Source organism: Chelonia mydas, chromosome 14 (assembly GCF_015237465.2).
Source record: "Chelonia mydas isolate rCheMyd1 chromosome 14, rCheMyd1.pri.v2, whole genome shotgun sequence".
Lineage (NCBI taxonomy): Eukaryota > Metazoa > Chordata > Testudines > Cheloniidae > Chelonia > Chelonia mydas.
Window position 1 is genome coordinate 13,858,102 of NC_051254.2, and position 20,258 is coordinate 13,878,359.

Genomic DNA, 20,258 nt, shown 5'->3' on the forward strand with positions numbered 1-20,258 from the left:
GCAGCCCATCCAGCTGGTTCCTGAGAGCTGGGGCCCCAGGAGTGGGGAGCATGTGCCTCTGGGCCTGGCTGGGGCTGGCCGAGTCCAGGCTGAGCAGAGGCCAGGGAACCTTCTCCTAGTGCCTCCCCCAGTGACCCCCACCCTGCGCCGACCCTGGGGACGGCCACACTCCACCAGTTACCTGTGGGGTGGGGACTCTGTCTTCTTGCTGCACCTCTCCCCACCCCCGGCACATTCAGCCCCTGTCCCTGGCAGCTGGGCCAGATGGGGAGCAGGACAGAGCACTTCTCATGGGGCTGAAGGTGGCTGCTCTGGGTCACTGCTCTGTTCCCCGGCTTCCGCTCCCCACCCAGTCCTGGCTGCCTGGGACAGGGGCTGAACAAGCGGGGAATGTGCTGGGAGGGGAGGATGCTCTGACTCGCTGGGCCCATGTCCTTGGCAGCTGGGCCCAGGTGGGGAGTGGAAGCCGCCACCTCCCCAGCCAGGCTCTCACAGGCAGCCACTGCACTGCACAGAGCAGCTACCTGGAGTGGCCAGCTTGAGAAGCAGCCGGGCCCACCCCTTCCACTCCCCACCTGGGTCTGGATGCCAGAGACAGGGGCCGAATGTGCCGAGGAGCAGGCACAGTGGAAGAAGGGTAGAGCCTCTCTCCTTCCCCCCACCTCTGGCAGGTCAAGCAGAAATCTGAGGGGGCACTTGCCCCTGCATGCCCCCCACACACACTTGTTCCCTGTGCTTCTTAGCATATGCAAAACGTGCCTCAGGGAGCACATGACCAGGATTCATCACTGAATTTGGTCTGCTGGTTGGATCATTAGCTTCCCTGGCCCAGGCCGGGACTGACATGGAGCACGACATGAACATTGATTCATGCCCCCTGGAGAAGCTAGTATAAAATCTCTGTGTACATCTCAGGAAATAATCCTCGTCCACTTAATCTTTAGTCCTGCCACTCTGGGCTTGAGGAGAGGCCCCATTTGGATTGGCCTTCCTGGCCGTAGCCTGGATCTGCTTTGCTCTAGCACTTAGGGGTTGTCCATAAATGACACAACACATTTTTGGTTTTTATAAAGGCCCTCCTATGCCTTCTAACACTGAAATAAACATGCAAAATTGAGGACCCTTCCCCCCCCCAAAAAATGCCCTAAATAATTTATGGACAGCCCCTTACTGCTAAAAGCCTTCCTTCTCCACTTGGACAGCTCCATTAGCACGGGGGGGGCAGTCCAGCCCCCCACTAGGACTGGTGGGATTTTCTTTTCATCAAACTATTTCAACTCAATCTTTGAAAACTTCCATTCGGGTCAAACTTTTCTGGGCTACCAAAGACAAAAATCAGAAACTGGAACCCAACTTTTCGGCGGTAAACTCTCTTGAGGGGATTCAGTTTTCAGCCATTTCCACCCAAAGTTTTTATTAATTATTATTATTATTATTATTATTATTAATTTTATTTTATTATTTATTATTATTTCCCCTTGGAGGGGGCGGAAACTTTCTTTGTGGGGGGGAAAGGGGCACAAGCCCTTTTGCATTTAGTTATCGTTTTAATTTCCCGAAAAAAGCCACTGACCCTGTTGGACCCGCGCTCCTCTGCGAAGCTGCCCACCCCGGGGAACGAGCTGCGCAAGCAGCGCGGGGACCTTGAGCTGGGATCTGTCCTTGGTCCTGGGCCGGTCCCGCGGGAAGGCGCGGCCGGGCGGGAGCTGTCTATGGTGCTGAACTCCGGGGGACGGGGGGATCAACTCTTCGCTAGCTCCCATTCAACGCATCTCCTTCCAGTCCCTTCAGGATCTACCAGCAAAGGGCATTTCAGTCTCCCAAGGGACTCAGATGCTCTGGGGAGGAGGCATTTTAATACTCTGACCGCCCCAGGCCGGCCTCACGTCTCCCCCTCACCCCCAGGGATGGGCGTGTTTCCTTCTGTCTCCCCCACCCCTCACTCCTCCCTTGTCACGCGGCTCTTGAGCAATCCGGCTGCTCCGTGCGCGCCTGTGTGCACAGGGGGTGAGACGGGAATGAAGGCGGTCATTGGTTCGGGTGCTGTGAGCTAGGTACTATCCCTAACTACTCACTTCACCTCTAGGCACCTACAGCTTTTCTGCCCAACTTACGTGCTATAAAATAACTATTCCTTGGGGACATTGCATGTGCCCTTTTTATTTTGTGTGTTTTCTTTGTGGACTTTTCTATAGCACCCAGCCCTATAGTATCTGCCCACCATAAGCACAGTAATGGATTTATCCTTGCCACACCCCCCATAAGGTAGGTGCATATTAGTGTCCCCATTTCCGTAGCTATCTCGTCAGCAATGCTTACGGAAGCTTTAGTTGTAATATAGTCGTGCCTAGAGACACCAGAGGTGTTCAGTCCCTCAGTGTGCTAAGCACTGGACGTACATGGACTGTAAATTACTAAGGGCAGGGACTGTCTCTTCCTAAATAGACTAAGGTGGGGCGAAAGGAAGTAATATTATCTCCATTTTACAGTTTCACAGAAATATTAAGTGACTTTCCCAAAGTCCCAGCAGAAGCCAGCGCTCCTATGTCCTCATCTGGTGAAAGCCTTAACTACAAGACCATCCCATCCTTCCTTGTAACCTTGGTTAATGCTTCTTACAATCCCACAGCCCACGTTCTACTGCTCTGAACACTTTCGCATTTCTGGAAAGGAGGATTCACTCCTATTCTGCATCTTCAGGTGAAGGACCAAAGTCAACCTTTGTCGTGTTTGTTCCCAACTTGCTGGAGGCTCTGTGTTCCCTGCCCTCCCTCTTGAAAACCAAACTCACGAAAGGTGGGGATGACAAATGCAACCAGACGTGATCCGAGATGTTTTTCATGACCTTCAAAGTTTGCTCAGTTGCAGAATTGAACAACCTGGGCCTTACAGGGAAGCTATTGAGGAAAGAAAGCAGCTTTGCTGTTCAATGTGTGACAGAGGAAAGGGAAGGCTAATAAGTTGTTTCTTATTTTAGTGCCTTGCACTGAAGTAAGACCGGATTTCTTTTATTATTATTGAACAATCATCAGGTGTCTCTTGCTGTTGGCTAAAACCTCTAAAACAATAAACAAGCAAGGCTCCAGAGCTTTGGAGTTCCAAGAGAGAGCTTTATAAACCTCGTGTCAAATCCGGCAGCCTTTCATCAGTGGTGCTGGACAGGCACCGCAACAGTGAGCGGTGAATATTCATTTCAGCACAAGACTCGGACTCTTAGGCACTGAGCAATGGACTGAGACCTGGAGGCTGCTCCTAACAGTGAGAACAGCCACCTTTACCTTTGTCACTAAGGGTATGTCTTCAGTGGAGCTGGAAGGTGTAACCTCCAGCTTGAGAAGTCATACCCACACTAGTGCCGATCAAGCTAGCATGCTAAAAATAGAATGTAGCCACAGTGGTGTGAATGGTGGGACAGGCTAACTGCCATGCTAAAATCCCATCCAAGACCTTAGGCGTGTACTTGGCTGCCTGGCCCCACCCACTGTTTGTGCCACTGTGGCTACACTTCTTGTTTTAGTGTGCTAGCTTGATCAGCACTAATGTGGGGATGTCTCCTTGAGCTGGAAATTACACCTCCCATGCCAGTATTGACATACCCAAAGTCTCCTGATCCATCCTTGCAGGCTTTAGCACTGAGCCCTGTTAGGTGAGTGTGCTTTTCTCTGGTTTTTGTCTATCTTCTATCTACATTGTTCCAAGTGGCGGTGAAGTGCAGCTAGAAATTGAATGTCACTTTAATGCTGCAGCATAGGTGCTAACTGAATGCCCCAGGAATGAGGGGATTTCTATCCCTGGGCAAGGCTAACTGGGCAAGAGGTTCCCAAGGTCATAAACAGGGATGCAGCCTCTGCTATAGCCATATATTATGGACAATTGACTGGAGGTCCTGATCCAAAGACCAACAAAGTCAACGTGACTCTCTTCCACTGACTTCACTGGGCCTTGGATCAGGCCCGTGTTTAAAGGCACTGTGGTAATCACTTGCCCGCTTTTTATCTGAGCCAGACACTCTGTACATTGCTCAAGTTCAGATGCCAGAATGAGCTGGCTGCTCTTTAAATTTGACAATTGACATAATAATAACAATTAACCTAATTGCATAACATGCGGCACTTGACCTGGATTTGTACTAGCGCTTAATAGAAGCTCAGCAGCTCTGTGCTAGTGAAGAGAACAAATGCCCAGGGACTTGCGAGCAGTTCCGTGGCCATATGTAGGTGCAGAACTCTGGTAGGAATTGTTGTTAAAATGCACATGTATTTCCGTGCCCTAATTAACATAGTTAATTACTCTCCAGGGGCTGTAAAGCAGCAAGTGCTTCCTTTTTCTTGTGGAGCTTTCAAAAAAAGCATTTAAAATGGTTCAGCTTAAAGCCTATTATAGCTGCCTGCTTAATCATGCAAATATTATTTCCTTTTTCAAGAAAGCACGGCTTTTTAGTCAGTAGCCACTCACACTGCTACTGGAAAATAATTGCATCAGATCCCAGTTTAGGCCTTGATCCTGCAAATACACACCCAGGCTTAACTTTACCAACGTGAGGAGCCCTATTGAAGTCTATGGAACTACTTCCATGCTTCAAGTTAAGTGTTTGCAGGTTCGGGGCCTTCGTGCTTCAGTTGCGAACTAGGGACAGCTGGCAAATGGGCAATTAGGACAACTAGCACTGAGTTCCTCACTAACGGGACCTGGATCCTGTTCCTGTCACACCCTGAGTGATATCGAAATCAGTGGGAGTTGAGTGCTTAGCATGAAGCTCACAGCTCTACTAAAGCTTCCCAGTCCCGAGCTGCATCAGCCCCAGTCATCTCCCCTCTGCTGAGACTGTCAATCATGTGGAACTGCTTAGTGGTCTTGTAGATATCACAAGTGCCTGGGAGGATGACCAAAGTCGCTATCACTTGGAGCCTGTATTGGATTTGGGCTCCTGTTTCCAGAGGTAAAAGGCCTGTACTTTAATATTCTGTTAAGCCAGTGATGTGCCTCTATTAAGAGGGAGAGAGGGGAGGCTGTCTGCCAGAGCAAGCAGGTAATACCATTAAACTGGGATGTAAAGCCATAAGGTAGGAGAAATAGCTCTTCTGAAATGCTAAAGTGGAATTCCTGCCTGTGGATCCAGTTCACTGCAATTTGCTCATCTCTCCACTGAAGAGCTCCTAGTCTGAGTCGGGACAGAATTGTCTTCATTCTTGACAAGAATATATGGGCTGAATGTTCACACTATCCAAAGTGAAACCTCTTTATTTTCCCCCAGGAGTGTGAAACAGAAACACATTCTGTTATTGGTGACAAATGAGAACACGGCATGTCATGATCAGCTAACACCTGCTCATATCCAGCAGCACCTCTGCTGCCAAGATTTCCAGCCGCTGGGAATGACCGTTACCTGATCATTTGACAATAAAGTGAAAGGCTAGAACGACTAGCTGAATCTGCCCCCTTAGCTGTGAAATGCCAGCTCCATGGGCCATCTAGCCCAGTTTCCTGGCTCTCACAGTGATCAGCACCCGATATTTCAAGAAATCCAGTTGTAGACAATTACTGAATAACCCCTGCAAGAAAAGATGTCTTCTCTCTCCCACCCCCCATCCCAAACACTTAGGGACTGATTTTGAAAGGCTTTTAAGTGCTTGAGGATGCAGGTAAGCTTGGGATTTTCCAAAACACCTAGGCACCCAATTCCTTCTGGTTTCTGTGACAGGTGCTTTTGGAAGTCCTGATTCCTATCTGCCTCTTTAGGCACTGCCTTTCCAAAATCCGGCCTTTAGGGTTTATATTCCTGTTAGCCGATGGCCAGGGATGTTTGGTGAGGTGCCAGCTATGCCCGTTTATACCATCCGTGACTTTAACCGCTAGGACGCACTGTCCCTTCGCGGCGGGCAGCCCGGGCTAGGCTGACGGATGCCCCAAGGTCCTAACCACCCGTGACTTTAACTGCTAGAGCTCAGAGCTCCTTCGCAGCGGGCAGTCAACACTGACTGACAGGTGCCCCAATGGCAGCACTAAGAGCCTCTCCACACCCGTGACTTTAACTGCTAGAGCTCAGAGCTCCTTCGCAGCGGGCAGCCAGGATTGACTGACAGGTGCCCCAAGAGTTTGCCCCGTGGAGGCGGCACAACTCAACGCTAGGCTCTTAGTACTCTCACCTAATGGCCAGGCTTTATAGCCAAAACGGCTGAGGTTCTTTAATTGTGTTGGCTGCTTTACAGTAAACCAGAGAAACAAGTCAGGCTTATGCACAATGGTTACCAAAATTTATTAAACTAGATTCTAATCATGTGGTTACAAAATTGCTAGTGCCTACTTATTTAAATGTAGAGATGTTACACACACAAACAAGTTACAAAACAGAAGCCACAATCCCAAAGAAAAGAAAACAAAGTATAGAGCTCTATTTCAAAATATGTGTACACTAAAGATAGGAGATCAGGTGTGGGTGCTTCTTACCCTCCTTGCATCTCTCGATTCCAGCGGTGCCAAGCCAGGATCGGTCACTCAATTCCGCGGAAAGACGAATAAGGGACAAGGCTTAGGGACCCTCTTAGCTGCAGGAGCCTTGGGAGGCTGTCACTTATCTGACCAGCAGATAGATAGTGAAAAGCACTCAAAAATCATGGTGCTGTAGGTCCCATACTTATACCTCTGTACTCCTTTATTCTCTTTCTCCTTTCTTATGCCAAATTGGGGCTGGTCTGTCTGGGCGACGCCAGCTCTCGCAAGAGTAGTTCACACTTGCAAGGGAGAAACAATAAGTTTCGACTACTGGACACTTCTTTTATCAGGGTAAATATTTTCCCACCTAGGATGTTGGGGTGTGTGCATCACGCTATTTAGTAGGGGCTAAGAGCCATGTCTGTCACAGCTTCTCTGTCTGCTGTGAGCCTAATCGTTGTATATGTTCCCAGAGGCACATTGTCACAGCACACCTGTGCTTCTCACAGCTTCAAAGGCTGTGCTGGAATTTATGTTGAGTGCCCTGTTGTTTTGGCTCCCGTGTGTTTCCAGCAATGCTGGTCTGAGGGGGGGCTGGCTGTCTGGCTACAATTCCCTCCGTTTTATTTACCCCATCTCATGTACTTGTCAGAGTCTCATCATTTTCCATGCAAATGGCCAGCCTTTTCTGAGTCTTCCTGTGCCCTTGGCTTCATTGGTCTCTGTGTGGCAGTGAATTCCATAGGTTAACTGTGGGGCTTTTGCAAAATAGTGTTTTTTCAGGTTTTTTTCTATTTGGTTGTTTTTCATCTTCAGTTAAATTGTCCTTGTATTGTTCATCTAAGAATGGGGGTAGACAGAAGTTTCCAGTTTACCTTCTCTAGGACAAACACATATTCTCTGATTTCTATCTTCAGACCCCACCACTAACAACCAGAAAAAACTGTAATGATTTGCCAGACCCACATGATCTTTATTTTATTAGTAAAACTAATAAGGCACCCAGGAGAGTGCGGGTTTTAATGTGTTTTATATTGTTTGTAAATTGAACTCTCTAGCCAGCAAAGGGTTAAGGGTTAGGAATTGTGTTGAGAGGAGTACTTAAATACATAGGATTAACCCTGGCCCTATTGTAGTCAATAGGAATATTGCCACTGACTTCCAGTGAGCCAGAATGTCACCTATAGAGTAGACAGCACTGGTTCTACAACTCCTAACCCCATTTAGAGATTACAGCCCTCTTACCTACCGTTTTCTATGGCAAGGGATCAAAACAAGAACAGTGAAGAAAACGGACCAGAAACTACTGCCTTAAATGTAGCTTTTCCTCTTGTGCCTGCGCTGCTCTGGGTAACCGGAAAGTAATGAAACTGATCAGTTTACATTTTGTTAGGCCAATAAAACAAACTTAATGTCGAGCCAAATGGCAAATAAATGAACCATGCACTTTCTTTCTGCTTTGAGAGAAGCCAGGGCAAGGATGCAGCCTGTCTTCATCGATTTCAGCTGACTAGTACTTAATTAGGAACATGAGCTGTTCAGTGGGCTACATGGATTCTCTGCTTAGGCCTACGGCTAGCAGGGAGAGGGGTTCTGTGTCGGGACAGAGGGGTGGGGGCTCATTGGTCCCTAATTGGAGGAATATGCTTTGTAGTCCTTGTCAGGCAGGCTTGAGGCCGCCGAACTCTGGTAAAATCAGCTTTGTGATGCACTATATATCTCATGGGCTTGATCCTTATCTGCTATCAGTCCATTTAACTTAATGGGACTAAGCCTGTTTACACCAGCTCAAGGTATGAGGCTGTATTTGCTTCTCATTACTACGATCTGTCTTTTGCTAGCAATATATTGTATCTTGAAACTGAATTACAGTTGACAATATCATGAGCGCTGTCTTGCTCCAGAGTGCTATGAAACATTCCCAGGCTGGATTTGGCCCTCGACAACTCCACTTAATTCTGAAGGTAACACCATTCTCCCTGTTAGACCCTCAAAGCTTCACACTGGAGAAAAGTCCTAGAAAAAGCTGTTCCTTTCTCAAGATTTTTTTGTAAAGGGAAAACACATCTTTTTGCAGGCCTGCACAGCCGGGGGAGACCTTTACCCTGAATAAAACCTCTCTGCTGTGATTGAAATAGAAAGGCACAACCCAGGCAAAGATCCTCTCCAGGTGAGCTATCTTACATTATCAGTTACCCCCTGAGAAGGAATAACATAGAGGAGCTTGATAGGATCACTTACCCTTCAGTACTGCAAGGAAGTGAGGGTAGATGGAGTTCTCGGGGGTGAAGTTCATGCTTGTGCTAATACAAGGCCTCTGCACCACTTAAGTTCCCAGAACTAGGTTTAAGTGCTGCCTAGTACTTGTGTTAGCCCTCCACATGGGGATGACTTTAACCCTAGGTGAGTCTGAGCATGCGTAAGGGCAGAGTTTGGACACATGGACGTGAATCCCATTGACTTCGTTGGGAAACGTAGGTACTTATTTGAGGACAAAATTTAGCCACCGGTAAATACTATTTTATATAAACTGTTAAAATTGTGCTCTCTTACACTGGGGTCAATCCAGAGTACTGCTATTGACTGCCGCGGATGTGCTGGAGAGTCACACTGATGGAGCAGATAGCAGATTTTGGCCCACATGTTTTGTTTAACCTTGCGGGCTTCTATAAATAACTGTAAATATCCCAAACAGAAAAGGAGGACTTGTGGCACCTTAGAGACTAACTAATTGATTTGAGCATAAGCTTTCGAGAGCTACAGCTCACTTCATCGGATGCTCAAATAAATTGGTTAGTCTCTAAGGTGCCACAAGTCCTCCTTTTCTTTTTGTAGATACAGACTAACACGGCTGCTACTCTGAAACCTGTAAATATCCCAGTTCAGGATCCCAGTGTGTTTGCCTCAGGACTGACCGAAACCTAGCGTTGTCAGTGGAAAGACTCACGTTGACTTCAATGGGCTTTGGATCAGATCCTTAAAACATTACATGGGAAAGGAAAAAGACCTGTGCGTATGGAGAATGAGCCTGTTCCCACTGAAGTCAATTACAGTCTTGCCTCAGGATCGGTCCCATGCTGGAAACCATATAAATCTGGTTTACTTTCTTTGAAAGAGCTCTGCATGAGGCAAACTGAGATGTCAGTTCTGTAACTTTTAAATGATCACGTCCTGACACCATTTTTAAGGTATTGCACTCTGTCAGTGCTCTTTAATAGGTCTTAGATTTTTGGATCAATGTTGTGTGTCAGTTCAATATATCCTAAGCTGTAGGAGTAATATTTTTATGTCTGACTTCAGTGTCACTTCTTGGTTATGGAAAACATAAAGGGCTCTCCCTGTTTTTTTTCCTGTTGCTGCTGAGGCTGATCATCTGACCTGGCAGAAACATTTATGCTGTCAGAGGAATTAATAGAGAGAGGTAATTAGCATTGTCAGGAACAGGCCGTGAAACAGCAGATTACATGGGTGCAGATGGTTTTGGAATCCGTTTCTGTTTTTCTTGCTTGGGGTCCTTCTGTTGACCTGGAAGGAGAGAGATCTGTGGACTGAAGCCCAATTAAGCTGTGATTTGATTTTTAAATAAACTTCTCATTACAGATATATTTGCTGCAATTAAGCTTTAAGCATCAGCTCTCTCCAAAGAGTTTCAGAAAGGAATAAAGGGATCTAAACAAGATATTGCCTAATTAAAATAAAATCTTAAAACAAATTAATCCTCTTTCCAAATAAATACAGTTTTTATTTTTCACTTCAAACATGCCTCTAATCCTGGTATTTAAATATCGTGGATTTTAAATGAAATATGACCCAGTAGATTAACTGTCCAACTCGTCTTCTAAGATACATCAGCCAAACATCTGGCTCGCACTCCATTGCTTTGTGCCACTCTCACACAGCAAAGCAGATGGAGAACTGGCCTGACTGGCTACCGTAAAGGAAATCTCCAAGTATCCTACCGCTAGTATAGTGGCTCTGTGCAACCACTTTCCCACAGTCAAATGGCCATTCCCAGGGAGAAGGGATACGGCCAGGGTGCCTCTGCTCTCTGGCTATCCTCAGCTGCTAATGTGATCCATGCAGTTAGTTAGAGGAGAGTTTAAGCAAACTTTGGGCAACTTCAGGATGTGGGGATAGCTAAGGTGGATTAAAGCCACTTTCAGACCCCTCCTATCCACTTCTCAGTACTGTGCTAAGCACAACTCAACCAGGCCAAAGAATCTGGCTTTGTGTGTCCAACTCAATATCGCATTATGTGCAATTTAGCTTCTTCATCAGGCTGTTGGGCCCAGCCTTACAGTGGATTATTGTTAATCTTCATCCATGTCAAAATATATATCTCAAACGTTCCCTGTTAGCTAACAGAATATAACTGGTTTCAGAATAGCAGCCGTGTTAGTCTGTATTTGCAAAAAGAAAAGGAGTACTTGTGGCACCTTAGAGACTAACAAATTTATTTGAGCATAAGCTTTCGTGAGCTACAGCTCACTGATGCAGCTTGTCCTTGAGAAGGAGGGGGGTTTCTGTTTATAAAGTGTTCCCCCCTCAAATGCTTGAGGCATTGCACAGAATAACAAAAACTTAATACAAATATAACTGAAAATCACAGTCTTAAAATGCGAAGTGATAATATGAACCAAGAGGGTCTACATGCAAGAAGGGGTGGGGGAAAGGGTGAGGCTGGAAAGGTAATAAATACTGGGACAACCTAATGAAAAGGAGCCTACCAGCTTGGCATGTTTTAAATTGGTAGGCTTAATTGAGAGGGGAGAGACGGATGTTGGGCATGCTGAGGGTGGAAGATATCCCCACATGCTACTGTCCACCTCAACAAAGGTACAATCATCTTCCAACCAGAGACATGACAGTGGCATCCATGAAAAGGCAGGTGGGATTGGAGCACACCTTCTCTTCAAGGAGGAGGTCTCAAATGCAGCCAGACCCTGTGCAGATAGGATCTGAAAAGCTAACAGGGTCCACTTCAAATCTCTGTGCTACTCCCTATAGGCAACTTGAGTAAATAACAAAGGGCGGGTGCACTGTGATTGCACTACCCCAACCCAATGGACAGATGTGAGGTTGTATTCTGAGCAAGCGGCAAGTGATGGAGGTGCAGTGCTCCGAGTCCTGGGAAGAGGTAATCCAGCCTCCTGGTCAAAAAGGCACTGCTGCTAACTTGTTATGGGACAAAGGCCGGTGTCTGTACAACACCGGGCACGCTGTGATCCTGCACAATGGGGGCCTTTGTGTGCTATTACAATACACCTGCCTACTCCTGCTAATAGTCCTATGCAATCGGCACATGTATACTAGCATGATAGAGTATTGCACTCAGAATGCCCATGGTCCATGTAGCACCGTGGCCAGTATCGTATGCTTCAGGGGAAAACACAAGAAACGTCAGAGTGAATAACTTGCTCATCGGAGAAAATTTTTCTGAGCCCCCATCAAATAGTGGCTAGTTTGTGCCTCGAAGCATGAGAGTTTACACCCTTCATATTTTTTTAAGCTTCTTTAACGTAACTTTGGAAATGCTCATTATCCTTTAAATGTCTAACATTTAGACATAGAGACACTATCCCTATAAATGCAGTCATTCTGAGCTCTTAGCCTCAGTGCTACCTTGTGGCAGTGAGTTCTGCAGGTTAATTATATGTTGTGGAAACAAATGACAATAAAACAGAACAAAACCAACCCTTTAACAGCTTTTAAATTGCTACCTTTCACTTTCATCAAATTGTTCCTGTATTTTGAGAGCAGTCACATAGGGATTCCTGGTATATCTTCTCAGTACAAGTCATTTATTTTTGTATGACTCTAAATCATCTCCTTTCTTGTCTTCTCTCTAAACAGTTCTCATCTTCTTTATTGAAGGCCCTCCAGTCATGTTGTTTGCCCATCTTTGAACCTCTTTCTTTACTGAGAAAATAGGTGGGTGGATAAATAGCACATAAAGCAAGTGAAGGAAGAAAAGCTTCAGAGAACATATTTAAAATGACATGAAGGAACAGAAAATTCTCTTCAAAAGTGTAAGGGGTGTGCAGGAAGGAGGGAACCCTAAGGAAGTCAAGGAACAGACAAGTTTCAAAAGTAAAAATAAAGAATGAAGACATCTTGCAGCATCAGCAAGATACATGGAGATCCTGGAGAGAGACAAAATCACCAGAGATGTTGAGAGGATACCAGCAATGATCAAAGAATTAGTCTAAAGACTGGCTAAACTTCAGGGACAAGCTGAGATCCTGCCCAAGAGTTCTGAAGCATGTGGTAAGGATAAAAAGTTCTCTTTTAAAATAGGACAGCTCCTTTCCTAAAGGGGACCAGCAGAGAAGTCAAATAGACTTTTTCAATGTGGAAGTGGATGTGTTCTTATTCTGTAAAAACCACTGGGCCAGATGTGCATAGGTCCATTAATGTGAGCCCGTTCATAGCACTGCTTTGGTATACACAGGTGAAGCGCTATCCCAGCTGTGGAAAATCTTTTACTTTTTATCAACAATATGCATGACTCAATTTACCCACACTTTGTAGTGTTAACCATTGGCTGTGAAGCAGTTAATTTCCTCCCCTGGGACAGTGTAGTAAGAGATGGGTGGGTGTCACATGCCTGGGTGGCTTGACCCAAATGCCCCATCACGAACTGAATGGCATGGACACACATGAATGGAGCAGCCTGGGGAGACAATGGAAGACCTGATGATTGAGCATTGACTCAACAGCGGGCAGCCAAGAAGATGGGGAACACAAAAGCAGGGCTGCAGGGGGGACAAAGACGCAGGAGGTGTCAGATGGCTGGGTTAAGGACTGGGCTCCAGACTCACAGAACCAGAGAGAGACTGGGATGGACTCCAGCAAACCGTGGGCAAATGGGGGGCAGTTGGTTCTGCCAATATTAGACTCAGTTCTAGACTTGACTTTTCCATGTCAACTTAAGGGCTCTCAGGGGCTGCACTGCAGTCGATTAACAACTGCTGGCTTGCCTAGAAAAGGCTGCCCTGTGTCTCTGCGGACACTTAGTGGCTGCATTGCTCCCTGAAAGGGTAAAACCCTTAACGAGGGAGTCTGAATGCATCTGACAAAGTGAGCTGTAGCTCAGGAAAGCTTATGCTCCAATAAATTGCTTAGTCTCTAAGGTGCCACAAGTCCTCCTTTTCTTTTTGCGAATACAGACTAACACGGCTGCTACTCTGAAACCTGAACTCCTCTGGACTCAGTGCACTGCGTGGGCTGAGCCAGGGGCGTGCTGGAGCCTGAGGGCTCGGGCTTGGAGAAGCCGAGCGGCAGACCCGGCGAAGCGGAGGGCTTGGCCAGTAAGAGGGGCACTCCGAGGAGACTGTGCAAAGGCCGGGCTAGCCGCTCCCCCGGGCGCTCTGTGACGCCCCCCTCTTAGTCCTGTTTTAAGTGCTCTGAGCAGTGGAAATGATGATGGCAGCACCCCTCTCCTGCAGCCAGGCTGGCATAATGCCCAGCCTTGGTAACAATAAGAGGACGTATTCCCCTAGTCAAAGGCCTCTCCATAGTCAATGGCGCCGGGTTGAGCGCACTGAGCTCTTGCGGCTCCCGGCAGCGCTCTCCTTCCTGCAGGAGGAGAAGGGATTTGAAAACCACAGGGGGAACGGGGGCTTTCAGCCCTTCCGCAGGGCGCTCTGGTGAAAAGGGCCGGGTCTGAGAGCCGCCTGCGTGGCCGCAGGCTCCTCTGGCCGCTCGCAGGACGGGACTTGTGCCAGAGGGGATCGAGCCGTCTCGCAGCTTAATTGGGATCCGAGAGCTTCTGGGCGCCGGGCGCTACGGCGACAGCTGAGTTTTTCCAAGTCCCTCCAACTCTTCCCGCGGCCCTTCCCTTGACTGAGCTGTAAGATGTTACGTTCGAGGTCCAAACTCCTCTTCTCCGCCTCGCCGCGTGTACGAGGCGCCCGGCAGTAACCTGGCCGGCGAGCCCCGCGCCCCCCTCTTGGCTGAGTAATCGCGGGCGCCCTGTCATTGGGAAACGGGCCCTTTCCGCAGCCCCACGTGCTCCCTCCCGCTCCGCTAATTCTGCGGGGAGGCCGATGCACTGTGCCCAAGTCAGGGGCTGCCAGCGCCCATGGGCCGGGGACGCTTTTGGATGGAAACAGCTGCTGTTGCAGGGGCACCAGACCTTGTCGGAAAGAACGAGGGAGCCCCTGGGCTCCAGTGCGGCTTCCTGAGCCTTCCCCGGGCTGCTGCAGTCCTGACTGGCTTCCAAACACGCAGCTGGGAGAGACAGCGGGGAGAGGAGCCGGGGAGGGGGGCGGAAGGTGAGACACGAGCGCTTTCAAGTTTGGGTAGCCGCTGCTTTCCCCTTCCAGCGGCAGGGCTTCAGCGTCCTGCCCGGCCGCTGGGGCTGGGAGCTGGCTCTGGTGCTCGGAGCTGTGCGTAGAGGGGACCTGCGCCTGGAGCTGTCCCCGGTGCTAGCCCCGCGGGCTGCGGGAGCTGTCCCGGGTGCTGAAAACCGGCCCGGCCCGGGCGGCTCCAGGGCTCCGCCAAGGCCGCCGGGGTCCTGCCTGCTCTGCACTTGGCAGCCCCGGGGAGCTGCTCCGGCTGCGGAACCGGACTCGCTCGCCCCGCCTCCCCGGGAGCGCTCGCAGGAGCTGCGTCTGGCTTGCTCCGCGGCCCCCCGGGCCATGCTGCGGGCCGGGTAGCGCCGGGCTGCCTCGGGGAAGCCGCCCGGCCCCGCCTGCTGCGTTGGGGTCAGCCGGGAGCCGCGCTCGGCACCTACGCAGGGAAATTGCAGGGGGTGGAGCCAGGCTGGGGCGCTCGGAGCGGGGCTGGCAGCGCCCGGACAGCCTCGGGGATGGACGCCGATGGAGCCGGCAGCCCTTGCTACGATGAGGATCTTCTGCACAAGGTGGGGGACCCATTCGGGCGGCTCTTCTTGGGGGGGGGGGGGGGGAGAATAAACTCGGAAACCAGAGATCCCCCAAAAGGGGAGCAGGGTCCTGAGCTCCCTAAGGCAGCGGATGCAAGGGGCGGGTGGGAAGTCTATGGGACTGCACCCATACGGTCGGCTGCTAGCCGCCAGAGTCCGGGCACACGCCGGGGGGGAGCCTGCCAGCAGTTGTGGGGTTTATTCCTGGCTGCAAGCCTCGTACGGTGGGTTTGCTGTTTCCTGGAGCCACTCAGTCATCCCCGGGGTGAATAGACGCTGTTTGTGTCTTACCTTCCCACTAAACACGGCTGTTTGACTTCTCCCCTGCCTCTTGCAAGCTGTAGTTTATTTATAGTATGCAAACAACGGCTCTGCAAGATTCTTTGGGCTTGCCAAGTAATTGGGAGCTAATGATCTCTCCCCCTCCCCTCCCCTCCCTAGCAGCAGACAATGTATGAACAAAACGCCGCGCTCCGCAGGAGCAGCTGTTAACTCGTGTTTGTTTCCAGGCACTAATGTGTGTAATTAGGAAAGGAGACAGACACCCAGGTTCAACAGAATCCGCAAACCAGCCCCTCCGAGTAGCTCTGGGATTCCGCCAGCCCGAGCCATGGTGTCGCAGCTAGCAGCTAAAATCGGGGTGCAAACTGTTCCCTGAAAGCACCGACGCTGCTCTCCCGACCACTGCCAGAGCTAAGTTTTTAAAGCCTCCTTCAGTGTTGGAGGCGACGGGCTGGTAGAGAATGACAAGTAGAAAGACAAATGGGGGAATCCGGGCTCCGCTGAACTCAAAGCGAGTTTTGCCATTGACTGAACTGGCTGCATGTTTGGTCTTGAGAGAAGAAGACTGAGGAGAGACCTGAGAAAGGTCTTCAGCTAGGTTGGGGCGGTTGTGAAAAGGACAGTGATCAATTTTGCTCCCTGACCACCGAAGGTAGGACAAGCTGTAACGGGTTTGATCTGCAGCAAGGGAGATTTAGTTTCGATATTGGGCAAAACTTCCTAATGATAAGGGTGGTTAAGTACTGGAACAGGTACCAAGGGAAGCTGTAAGATCCCCATCACTGGACGTTTTCAAAACCAGGTTAGACAAACACGTTAGGGGTGGTCTGGGTTGAGGTAATAATAGGTGGACTGTGGGCCAAATCCGGACCACAAGACACTTTAGAATGGACCCCCAAATCTTTTTATTTACTTATTATCATTATTTTATTTTTTATTATTTTCTCTGGAGTCTGGACCTTGACTATACCTTGACCAAGAAATTTGATATTGACAAAAATATCTGGTCAGGGAGGATTTGGTCCTGCCTCAGGGCATGGGGGATAGACTACATAACCTCTCCAGGTGTCTCCCAGCCCTGCATTTCTATGACTCCGTGAAGTCAGGATTTCCCCCCAAGTCCCTGCTCTTGAGTGCTCACTGTGTGCATTTTCTTAAAGACTCCTCAAAGTAAATTGAAAGGAGTAGAGCAGGCTTGTCTGACCTGCCTCCAGTGGAAGTATCCGTATCCCAAAATACACTTCTCCCTACTTTCACTTCTTCAAATTCCTGTCTCTTAGAGCAACCTTGGAACAGACCTTACAAATGCCCCTGAGCATCAGCTTTCCCAGGAGCTTGGCCCTATCAAAAGTGCTGTCACAATAAGCATTAAGCTCACCCTTGCTTGGAAGCCTCAGCAGATGGGCCAAGAACGGACTAGCTCGGGAGAGTGTATTTCCCTCTCAGCCCTTGCTGTGGTCTCTCCGGGTTCAGCTACAGCAGCAGATTGGGGAAGAAAGCTGCTGCTCGCTATTCTGATTTTGTTTGGTCACTAAAAATGATGTAGGCCTCCCTACTTCACGTCACTGCCTTTATTGCTATCCGGGGACAGCGTTCCTAAGGCCGTGAAAGTTTAATGCCTGAGTCCTCTGGGCAGAAGTGAGGGGCCTTAGAAATTGTTGTGGGTTGGCCGGCTGCTTGGCAGCTTCTCTGTTTGCAGGTGGACGCGTGGCATCGTGGCTGGTTTAGAGTCCCCTGCTCAAGGGGACAGGCCTATTAATTGCAATGGGGTTACTCACCGCAGCCAGGGCTGTACGACGGGGCTCATGCTTTTCATGAGAAAATTCATCTCGAACAACTCCTTTTCTCCCCCGTTACTCAGAATACGCTGACACCCATAGGAAAGGACTAAGGGTCCTTTGGGTCCTCGCTGTGTCTTCTTGCTGCACCAATAATTTCCTGCTAACAAACCACGTCAGCAGAAACACATTCTATGATCTGATCATGTGATTTCACAGCAGAATAAATGCCCAGGGAAATGGGCCAGGGAACGGGGGTGGAGGGAGAAGCTCCTGGAATATACAATTGGCTGTTATCTTACTTGGCAATTTAGTACTTTTCACGTCTTACTTATTTTTTGATCAGCAGCTAGTTTTCTCCTGGAGTGCAGCAGAGGCTCCCTATGCCCTTGACACAGAGCTGCTTTGTATTGCAGTGCTGCCTGGAAGTCCCAAACAGGGATCAGAGCCCCATTGTTTTGAGCCCTGTACAAACAAGCAGTTAAGATAGTCCCTACTGCAAAGAACTTACTGTACCTCATCCTTAACCAAGACTGTAAGTGAATGAAACAAGCAGAAGAAGACGGAGAAGGTAAAAAGTTTGCTATGGTGTAGGCTAGCTTTGGGCACAATTGCCACTTGCTTTAGGCCAGGTCTCCATTTAAAAGTCCTGCCAATGTAGCTATGCCAGTAAAAGCCCCTGTGTAGACACAGTTACACCAATATAAAAGTGCTCATTCTTGTACAGCTTTCCTGGCCCAGAATAAACTCTATTGGCATAAGCACCTAGCTGGTGTAACTACATTTATACGAGAGGAGTTTTGCTGCTTTAGCTGTGTCACGTGTCACAGCGTAGCTGGTCTGTGTGAGTTGAGCTGGTCCCAGCTGCACCCTTGAGTCAGAGCAGGTGAGCCCAATCCGGCCAATTAAAGGCAGCCAGCAGCACCTCGGCCTTTAAAGGCCAGGACGGGCAAGGTGGAAGGAGGGTGATTGAGACAGGCCGTGCCTGGGGAAAGAGAAGCCCCAGTGGAGCAGAGCCCATTGTGGGGGTAGGTCTGTGGAGCATGCGGCCATGTGCTCGAGGAAGCAGCCCTGGGGAAGCTGGAAGCTTGGAAGCTGCCAGGAGCAAGAATAGCAGAGACCCCTGGGAGGGGTGGCCAGGAAGCTTGCGATGAAGTGAGTCAAATGACTGTTTTCTGTTTTAAGAAAATTAATTCTCTTAAAGGGGACTTGGTGTAGCACTGTGTGCCTGGAAGCTACGAGAAGCCCCTCTGACACCCTGTTTGCTGCTTTAACTGTCCTGGCATAGTTAAAGTGTTAAGACCTTTTATCAGTTGCAAGTGTTCTGTATGCAACTGGGGTAAGCGAGTCTTATGGAGGAATCTGAAGGAGACAGGCTCAGTAATCCTACTTGTCTGAATATTAGTACAACTTCACAGAAGTAAGGCTGCTGAGAGCAACCTTGGAACAGACCTTACAAATGCCCCTGAGCATCAGCTTTCCCAGGAGCTTGGCCCTATCAAAAGTGCTGTCACAATATCATGTGTTGGCATGAGTAAGCGGTTCTCCTGACATGCTCATCAGTTTTATCTGCCTATAAGAGTCACTATCCGGTGATCTGACTGGATGACCCAGTTTGCATTTGGTGATATGTCTTCAAGGTCCTGATCCTAACTAGTTCAGTGTGTAATTTCAGCATGCGTAGCCACCATAGAAGTCAATGAGGCAAGTTGAATGCTTAGTGCTGAAGCATGTGCTTAAGTGCTTTGCTCAGACTGGGGTTTACAAGCTCTCTGGGTCTCTGAGACAGCTATGATAATAGTGCCTGGTGACTATTTAAGATGGTTACATGTGACTGAGTGCTTCCTTGCTTTATGCATTTCAAAGAACTCTGGCAGCAACATCTGACCGCATACGAGCTGTCCTGAATTAACCCCATGAAGATTCTCGAAGGAAGGAAGCTGCCCAGATATATACATAAAACATTTTAAAAATACCAACTAAAACAAGCATTTTAAAGAACTTCTGATCGCTCGAAGGAGTGGAAAAAAGGTTTTCTCCTGGTAAAAATCACCAAAAAGCAACTGAGCAGGATTTGGGGGAGGGGTTACCAGAATGCAGTGATCTTGCTGGCTGGAGAATGTCCTCAGAACTACCAATGATTTTAAATGAGCTCTGTGTGCGCCTGTATAGTCAAGTTTTGCTCTGTTTGTAGAGTGCCTAGTACAATGGGGGCCCGGTCTACGGGTGAGGCTCCCGGGTGCTACCATAACTCTAATAATAATCTGTCAGCATTGAAGATTTGCCTGATGGGGAAACGCTCATCCCATCCTCCTGACTCTTCCAGTTCCTTGCATTAATCATGTATATCTCCTGCACCATTATGTGTATTGAGCTACAGATAATGGCTCCCATCATCATTAGTTTGCTATTTGATACACACTGGAGCTGGGGCTATCATTAAATGTATTTCTCCTTTTGCAGACATGCATCAAGGTAGCTTTGTCCACTGTTTAAAACTATCCTAAAAATCCTGCAGTGAGCTCTCCACCCTTTCTGTGGGAGCCTGTCAGGCAGCAATATGGGAGAAAAGGACAAGGGCTATGATGCGGGAGCTCCCAGAACAGTAGACTAATAAGGTATTTCAATGAGTATATGTTAGAACACAAGCATCTATTCTTCCTGCCTCAACATAAGAACAAGGGGCAATGCAATGAAATTAACAGGTGGAAAATTTGAAACTAATAAAGGGATTTTTTTCCCCACACACAATGTGTAATTAGACTGTGGAACTCATTGCCCCTGGAAGTCACAGAGGCTGAGAATTTAGCATGAACCAAAAAAGGTGCTGGATGTTTATATGGTTACCATAATTATAATGAAATCTTTGGAGCCTTATG

The 20,258-nt window shown here is 48.5% G+C and overlaps 1 protein-coding gene across 1 annotated transcript in view; it reads left to right on the top strand.

The window, feature by feature from the left end:
* Nucleotides 1-14,412: 14,412 nt before the first annotated feature.
* The window catches only part of RAB37 (RAB37, member RAS oncogene family), a 63,219-nt gene continuing 57,373 nt past the window's right edge, over nt 14,413-20,258 (top strand). The window contains exon 1 of the mRNA XM_043527878.1: nt 14,413-15,298. Coding sequence (XP_043383813.1) covers nt 15,245-15,298 — 54 coding nt within the window. The 5' untranslated portion in view covers nt 14,413-15,244. The remainder of the gene's footprint in view (nt 15,299-20,258) is intronic.